Source organism: Nothoprocta perdicaria, unplaced genomic scaffold (genome assembly GCF_003342845.1).
Source record: "Nothoprocta perdicaria isolate Ctin4 unplaced genomic scaffold, notPer1 scaffold_6, whole genome shotgun sequence".
Lineage (NCBI taxonomy): Eukaryota > Metazoa > Chordata > Aves > Tinamiformes > Tinamidae > Nothoprocta > Nothoprocta perdicaria.
Window position 1 is genome coordinate 2,319,844 of NW_020455865.1, and position 8,321 is coordinate 2,328,164.

The following is an 8,321-nucleotide window of genomic DNA, read 5'->3' on the forward strand; positions in this document are numbered from 1 at the left end:
GCGCTCACGTGAGGGGCCGCCACGCACGTGACGCGACGTGGCCAATGGGGCGGCGGGAGGGCGGGGCGTGTTTCCCGCCGGCGCGCCGCCGCACGTGGCGCCGGTCCCGAGGCGCGCCAAAACAAACGCGGGGCTGGCGGGACGCCCCCGCGAAGGGAAGAGTGTCCTGGGTCCCAGCCTGGCCAAAGAACGGCCACAGTCCTTGGTCTCGAAGGCCTCGGCGGTCCCGTCGAGGCAGAAATGCCAGCTCTGCAGTGGGATGCGACACAGTGTCATCCATCGGCAAAAACAGTCCCTACGTTGGGCCTTCAGAGCTCTGCATCCAAGTCCGTTTTTGTGTCTTTACTGTCCATCATCTGGAATTTCTGAAATTTTGTCTATCGATTTAAGGAGCTCGGCAACAAGCTGCAATGATTCTGCTCCAGAGACCAACTGCCTACARCAGGAGAAACACCGTATTAGTTTCACCTTTAGGAAAAAGGCCAAAGCACTTTGCACAAAGCACAAGATGCCCAGGCACTGGGCGGATACGCTGCTATCCATGCACTGTTTATCCATCACTTTCAACTTGACTTGAAAGTCAAGTGCCAACTTGAAAAGTCAAAGCAGTGCCAACTGGACTGAAGGGAGAAAAAACACACAAAAAAAGTTTTTAAATTAAGTAAAAAACAAGCAAACAAACACACCTAAGACAAGTATTTCTAAAAAACACAGTTGTCTAAACTATAAGACTAATAATACACAGATAAGGAAYAGAMYRCAAGACCCCACAYTTCAATCCTGCAAATAAAATCACTSGGGAAGTTCAAAGCTGCCCTTTGCATTAGTATTTTGATGAGCATCTGGGACAGAGTTGGATGAGRCTTTTTAAAATAACTTACTTTATTGAAGACTGGGAATTTGTTATAACCGTGAGGAGGTTCCGTAGGGCAATATCTGCGTTTTGTTTCATTATGGCCAGACTAGCAGAATGGCCTGACCTGAGAGCTTCGTTTTCTGTTTTGTATTTTTTCAGCTGAGCCTTGACAAGGGAAAAAGCAACAACAACAGGAAAAAAAACACATTACATGAAAATAACAACAACAAAAAGCCCCTTCCTTTACACACTTTAAACAGGACACAGCAACTAAYGGGCAGAAACCTAACAAAATTTCTCCCCAGACTTTTTTGGGGCTACATTTAAAGATCAATGTTTTCAGTCAAGTACATTCAGTAAGGCCTTAGGAATAGTGTTTCACACCTGTAGTAAGGCATTTTCCTGCTTCAGTTTCGTAGCACTGTTCTCCGCTTTAACGGCTCGTTTCTGAAATGGAAAAAAAATATATATTTATAATCACAGCACTGATTGAGGTTTGAGGCAATTCAAGCAAGACAGGAATGGACGATTCCAACACACTGCTTGAAGCAACATGATTTGTGTTTAGCAAACACCTACGGTCATCAGTTGGAGATTCTGTTCCACGTGCTGCACCATTGCTTCTAGATCTTGAGCTTCTTTTTCTTCTTTAATTTTATTTTCCTCAAGCTTTCTTTCAAGCTTTCTCATCCTTAAAAAAAGACAAAATGCAATCAGCACTTGTAACATCAAATTCCCCTTTGTCCACGTTATACGAAAATGAACTTTTCCCATAGAAGTAAACATCTAGGCTGTGGCTTGGGGGGATTTCTTTGCTCCATGTTCACTTATGTTAATGGAAATTATAGAGCTGAACCCAGAAGGGCTGTACAGAGAACGTATATATTCACAATCAGCCTAGGGAAGGTTGTGTTGTSAATGAGCCACCCCTCACCACGAACGTAGCAGCTGCCTTGTTACCAGCACGATGCAATGCAGAGAGCTTGGGTGGGAACTTAAGAAAGTCCAACTTCAGATCAGTGTCTGGACTRTTTAACTTTGGGAAAACCTCCTGGTATCAAGCTGCTCAGCAACAACAACAACAAGTAGTTTTTGTTTCAAAAGAGAACAATAAAGATTCATTACTTTGCTAATYTGAAGCTTTATGAAACGCTTCCTCTCAAGCCGCATCCACATTCACACTACCCATATAAAATGATGCCACTAAATGTGCTGAGCAAACGCCAGCTGCTACTTATTCCCAAAGTGTTTTTCTACAAAAAAAAGCAGCTTTATTAGAATCAAGCTTCTAAACAGATTTCAATAACGTTTTTCCTTTTTTTAAAGACGTCAGCTCCCTCCACCATCAGCTCCCTCGAGAGCGAGCACCTCTTCTAAGAGAGCTTGTTTACGTGGTTAGTTTCCCCCATGCTGCGGCTTACGCACTYGTCCGCCTGCATTTCGGAGAGAACCTGGAGCTTATTGATCTCGCTTCTCAAACTGGCATTCTCTTCTCGCAGCTAGGAAATAAAACGATCGTCATTGTGAGTGAGTGACGGTTTCCCAGCACTTCCACGCCCTGCAACCCCGGGAAGCACCGGAGCATTCCACCTCCTCCCCCGAAATGCTGGGGAAACCTTGAATTAGGACACCCCGGCCTTCCCGTGCGCCCAACCGGGATTACGCCACGCGGGCGGCCGGGCCGCACCTCCTCGTAGCTGGGCTGCGCGGCCAGGTGGGCCCGCTCCACGGCCGAGGGCCGGTAGCTCGCGCTCCACTCTTCGTTCTCGTCGTCGTGCGGCGGCGCCGGGACGCGGGGGCCGGGGCAGGGCCCGGGCGGCACCCGGAGGCTGCGCACGAACTCGCGGAACGAGAACGGGTTGGGCTCGGCCGAGCCCCCCGGACCCGGACCCGGACCCGGACCCGCCGCCATGGCCGCCGCGGTCGCTCCGCGCGGGGCGTGGCCTCCCCTCAGCACAAGCCCCGCCTCCCCTGAGGGCGGAGCCCCGCTCATCCAATCGGATGCTTCCTCCATCGCCCCGCCTCCTTGCCCACCGCCCGCCCATTGCGAGGTGCTGCGGGGAAAGCCCCGCCCACGCCGTCTCCCGCTCCTTCCCCTCCGAGGCGGAAGTGAAGCGCGCCGGCAAGATGGCGGCCGCCATGGCGTGGCTGCGGGGCCGCGCGTGGGGCCCGGCGCGGCGGTGAGGGCGGGGGGGAGGCGGGAGCGGGGCCGGGGGGGCTCCGCGCTGCCCGCTCCGGGCTCACGGGGCCGCCGCTGCCCGCAGGTGCTGCCGGAGCTGCTACGGCGGCGGGGTGCCGCTCACGCGGCCGCTGCCCGGCGCCCCGCAGCCCGTGTTCGCGGCGCCCGGCGGGCGCGAGCGCTTCGAGACGCGCGTCACGGCGCTGGAGAACGGGCTGCGCGTCGCCTCGCAGAACAAGTTCGGGCAGTTCTGCACGCTGGGCCGTGAGTAGCGGCGGCGCCGGGCCGGTCCCGCCGCCGCGGCCGCGCCGCTCACGGCCCCGCTCCCTCCTAGTGCTCGTCAGCTCCGGGTCCCGCCACGAGGCCAGGCATCTCAGCGGCATCGCGCACTTCTTGGAGAAGCTGGCCTTTTCCGTGAGTGCGGGGGCGCGGAACCCGCGGGGAAGAGCCGCCGGGCACCGAGAAACGCCCAGAAAAGCTACACACAAAAGATCCGTATTCCCCAAACAAGTAAACGCCCCCAAAACGCACGCAAAAATGCCATGAAGTGGGTGTCAGCACAAACGGCAGCACCCAGGAGCGGCAAATAAAAGGCCGGCGCTGCTCTCGCGGCAGCCACGTGGGTTTGAACCGTTTCCCATCATGGAGACGTTCTTACCATGGCTAAAACTGTATTCACGAAATTAAGCATGGTTTCACCTCAAAATTTGCTGCATGTTCAGCAAACTGTTGGACTGTAAAGAAAAGCCCCAGGCCCGCGCGCGTGCCGAGTTCCCACTTGACTGATTCGTGACTCTCTTGTGTTTAGTCCTCAGCGCAGTTTGCCAGCAAAGATGAAATCCTCCTCGCCTTGGAGAAACACGGGGGCATTTGTGACTGCCAGGCGTCGAGGTAGGCTGGCCTTTTTCTGCACTCTGCTACCTGCAGGGCTGAAGAATTGGCAGGATTCGGAGATTAGAGAGTCTCTGCTGTCCTGGTGTGGGAGAGCAGGAAAATACCTGCTGTTTGTGGCAATTGCTGAGAGGCCTCGGGAGCGGGTGACGAGCATCAGAGCTGTCTCGTGTTCAGGACACCTCGTGGCTCGCCATCCCTGGGCTTTATCTGTGGTGTCCTGCAGCCCGCTGAGCGCTCGGGTCTGTGGCTGCTGCCCGGAAGGCCAACGCGTGTGCTTGTGTTGCAGGGACACCATCATGTACGCCGTGTCTGCCGACGCCAAGGGCCTGGACACCGTGGTCAGTCTGCTGGCCGATGTGGTGCTGCAGCCCAGGTTTTCAGGTCTGGGAACGTAGGTCCTCGTCTCGGAGCGTTCCCGAGCCACAGCTTGCTCAGTGCACTGCAGAATTCTTCCTTAGATAAAGAGTTCTCATTTAGCAATTAATGTAATTGTGAAATTTGCGTGGGGGTCGTTATATCCTGCTTCCTCTTGTTATAGATGAGGAAATGGAGATGACTCGAATGGCGATTCGCTTTGAGCTCGAAGACTTGAATATGAGACCTGATCCAGAGCCTCTGCTCACAGAGATGATCCATGCGGTAACACCCTGACAGGGCTCTCTTGCACACACCACCCGCTGTGGTATCTGCTGCGTTGGCTTCCTCATCTGCAGGGTTTGTTTTAGACTGCTCTGCAAACAGATTTCCCTGCTATTCAGATAGATTTCAGTGGGAGAAAGGAGAGTTTTGTTGTCCTTTCGTTTTGAAATCCTAGATTCTGTGCACGTGAAAGGTTTCTAACCTAAACTAACTACAACTTGTCTTCATTTACATGGGTGACAATGTGTTGTTGACTTGTGCTGACATAAGTGAATTGATGCTCAGCCTGTTCTCTCTTACATGCCTCAGTGAGGTAGGCATAAATCTGGCATGTAAAGAAAGGCTTAGACTGAGGGGGCAAGGTAATGTTTGTTCCTTTTAAAGCATCCGTTTCCTCTTAGGCAGCCTACAGAGAAAATACAGTTGGACTGAACAGGTTCTGCCCAGTAGAGAACACTGACAAGATCACTCGGGACGTTCTCCATTCCTACCTGCGCAACTACTACACGCCAGACAGGATGGTGCTGGCCGGGGTGGGCATCGAGCACGAGCAGCTGGTGGAATGTGCCAGGAAATACCTGCTTGGAGTCGAGCCCGTGTGGGGCAGCGCCAAGACACAGGACGTTGACAGATCTGTGGCTCAGTACACAGGAGGTATCGTGAAGGTAAAAGACCTGCAGCCAAAACTGACCGTAGCAGCGAACATTTGGGCAACAAGTGAATAATCCGGAGCATATCAAGCTGCACATGTGTGCAAATCAGTCCTAATAAGTTGTCTTCTCTTCCTACAGGTTGAAAAAGATATGTCCGATGTGAGCCTGGGCCCTACACCAATCCCCGAGCTTACCCACATCATGATTGGGCTGGAAAGCTGCTCGTTTTTAGTAAGTATCAAGCCCACACTGACTGTTTCGTGTTCCTTGTGCCTGAAGGATTCCACGTCCTATCTCATTGGCACTGTTTTGCTGCTAATGATGCAAGGCAGCTTTTTCATAGAACAATTTTTTTTTTGCAAAGCTGGGAAATTTGTTAAAACCAACTACAAATGCCAGCATTTGCTGTCGTTCTTTCACCGGCCAGGTGCATCTTTGATAAAGACACTGATTTTTACACTGCTCCTATGTATTTTTTTCCCTCTTTTTTTCTTCCTCACTGATCCCTGCCCCTAGAGAGCCCTACTGAGTCTCTGCTCTTAGCTGACTGACTTTCTCATTGCTATTCAGGAGGAAGATTTCATCCCCTTTGCAGTATTGAACATGATGATGGGAGGCGGCGGCTCTTTTTCAGCTGGAGGGCCTGGCAAGGGCATGTTCACCCGCCTGTACCTCAATGTGCTCAACAGGTTTGTTGGCTTTCCTGTTTAAGGGATAGCAAAGAGTGAGCCTTCTCATAGCCCGCTCACATGAAAGACTTGGCCTTTTGAAAGCCCCAAATACCTGGGTTTCATATCRACTTATTCTACTTGAAACACATGGCACCAATATGTCAGTGAGCATTTTGAGAGAGTGAAAATAACAGGGCAGAAGTAACCAAGAATCTTACCTTCCTCCATCCGTCTAAACCATCCTCTTAACTAGGGAATATAATCAGAATTGGCAATAGATGGCAGTAATTCTGCTCTGTACTGTTGTCTACGTGGTTTCAAGGGAGCACGTACAGTAGATGAGTCACAGGGAAATACTGGAGGCAGGCACTGATAATCCCCCTAAGCACTGCTGAGAATCCTCCTCCCTAGCCTCAGAATAGGCTATGGGGACTCACTGYTTTCTTCTTCTGTGACACTGAATCGTTTGTGTCCTCACAGGCACCACTGGATGTATAATGCAACCTCTTACCACCACAGCTACGAAGACACGGGTCTGCTGTGTATTCACGCCAGTGCAGATCCCAAACAGGTACGGAGCCCTCCCGCCTCCAAAGGCAGATGTCCTTRAAAAGTAATTGCATTGCTTATTGGCAGATCGTAACAGGAAAAGAATTTTGATACTCTGAGATAAATTAGTGGCATRTGTGTCTATATAGAAAAGCCAGGAGGAGCCGAGGGATTCAGRTCCTTTTGTCAAATAGTCAGTGTATGCATATGGGGTCCATTATGCATAGTAGAATTTTATCGTTTAATTCAGTGGAGCCTTTTTTATAACTGCAGAACTATGGGAATCCAACAGAATATTCCCCAGTTCATTCAGATCTTCTAAGCTAKATCTCCAGAGGGAAGAAGTTTCTGCTCCTACTGGCTGCTGAACACTATACTGCATTATGAAAACAATTAAGCATTGTTCTAATTTTCTTTMTATTTTCCGTTTCTTCTAGGTTCGAGAGATGGTGGAAATCATTACAAGAGAATTCATTCTAATGGCAGGAGCCCTGGGAGAGGTTAGTTACATAGCTTGAATCTATGCAGATAGTCTTTGAGCTGAAATACTATATTTTAGCAAATCTCAATAACGAGTTTTTGTACAAGAGTGTTTCACGTGTCTGCAAAAGAATATAGTCATTTTAGCAACACACCCATAGAGGAGAGTGTTTACAAAATTTTTAAATGTCCTGTATCCTTTCATAGCAAATCTTTATTTTAAAAGACCTATTGCTCAATCGTAAAGTCTGATGTGTGCTAACAAAAGTTTATCAGTTGTCCCAGTACTATTTTTTTTTCCTTTTATGATGCAGTACCTGTAGATCCATCTCCTTCACGGAGCAGAATGTGGCACTAAAACCAACCTGTCCGTTTTTTTCCAGGGATAGATGGTATCTTGTATTAGAGAGCAGTGATCACGCTTGCTTCAACACTTACTGGATTTGCGTTTTCGCAGGTAGAACTGGAGCGAGCAAAGACGCAGCTGAAATCCATGCTCATGATGAACCTGGAGTCTCGGCCCGTTATCTTCGAGGACGTGGGAAGGCAAGTGCTGGCAACGAACACAAGGAAACTACCTCACGAGCTCTGCGCGCTCATCGGTGAGTAAACTCGGCCTGCCCTGGGCTGGGCTGGGGTTACGTTCTGGGAGTGCAGCTCAGAGATGACTCTTGCAGCGCAGATGAGTTGCCTTAGAGAGCAGCATGGCTCAAACTTACCTTGCCAGCTGCTTGCAGGCTCGTGCAGCACTCGTTTGCCAGAAGGAAGGGAAAATGGGCATGGTAGAGAAGGGCCATAGCTAGTGGTTGGTCTTCTAAAGCCAAAAGAAAAGCCAGACCTTCTTCTGGCAGGTCTCTGGCTCAGCACCGCAGCAAGGCTGCTGCTTGCTGTTTGAAACATGGTTGTAAGTTTGGGCTCTTGTCCGCAGGTGCCGTCAAACCCGCTGACATCAAGAGAGTGGTCACCAAGATGCTTCGTAACAAACCAGCTGTGGCGGCGCTGGGCGACCTGACGGATCTGCCCAGTTACGAGCACATCCAGGCCGCGCTTTCCAGCAAGGACGGGCGGCTCCCCCGGCTCTATCGGCTCTTCCGATAAACCCACACGGGCCACAGCCGTCTGCCACGAACTTGCTTCTGGTTTTGTTTTGTTTTGTTTTGTTTTTTAAAAAAAACCCACGTTGGATTGTAACGTTGCGGCAACCCCCCGTACCTTTCCAGGCATGCTGTGCAGACACGGGATTATGCTACAGCTGAACAAGCTGCTGAAAAAAAAAGGAATATTGGACTGTGAGGAGCTCAGTGTTGTGGGTTTGTAAGGCATCCTGGCTCTGGATGAGTGTTTTTCACCTTCTGAGTAGATCTTGGGCAGAAGAGGCTGGATGCAGCCTTCTCTGGGCA

At 50.7% G+C, this 8,321-nt stretch overlaps 2 protein-coding genes across 2 annotated transcripts; one reads left to right on the forward strand and one right to left on the reverse strand.

Annotated features, from left to right (window-relative positions):
* Window positions 1-82: 82 nt before the first annotated feature.
* On the reverse strand, window positions 83-2,768 carry ENTR1 (endosome associated trafficking regulator 1). Its single transcript, XM_026049554.1, has 6 exons — window positions 2,544-2,768; window positions 2,282-2,355; window positions 1,436-1,547; window positions 1,241-1,303; window positions 882-1,021; window positions 83-436 (listed from the first exon to the last, which is right to left on the reverse strand). The coding sequence occupies exons 1-6, from the start codon at window positions 2,766-2,768 to the stop codon at window positions 343-345; spliced, it is 708 nt and encodes a 235-aa protein (XP_025905339.1). The 3' UTR covers window positions 83-342.
* An 89-nt stretch (window positions 2,769-2,857) lies between these two features.
* Window positions 2,858-8,019, forward strand: PMPCA (peptidase, mitochondrial processing alpha subunit). Its single transcript, XM_026049555.1, has 13 exons — window positions 2,858-3,036; window positions 3,121-3,299; window positions 3,370-3,449; window positions 3,844-3,926; window positions 4,216-4,310; window positions 4,468-4,568; window positions 4,970-5,233; window positions 5,360-5,452; window positions 5,792-5,910; window positions 6,373-6,463; window positions 6,879-6,941; window positions 7,379-7,523; window positions 7,850-8,019. The coding sequence occupies exons 1-13, from the start codon at window positions 2,858-2,860 to the stop codon at window positions 8,017-8,019; spliced, it is 1,662 nt and encodes a 553-aa protein (XP_025905340.1).
* The last annotated feature ends 302 nt before the right edge of the window (window positions 8,020-8,321 follow it).

Excerpts from the sequence above, each read along its gene's own strand:
- PMPCA (XM_026049555.1), top strand. The coding sequence starts at position 2,858 with ATGCTTCCTCCATCGCCCCGCCTCCTTGCCCACCGCCCGCCCATTGCG. Across the intron at positions 3,037-3,120 it reads GCGTGGGGCCCGGCGCGGCG|GTGCTGCCGGAGCTGCTACG; the intron begins GTGAGGGCGGGG and ends CGCTGCCCGCAG. Across the intron at positions 6,942-7,378 it reads TGGCAGGAGCCCTGGGAGAG|GTAGAACTGGAGCGAGCAAA; the intron begins GTTAGTTACATA and ends GCGTTTTCGCAG.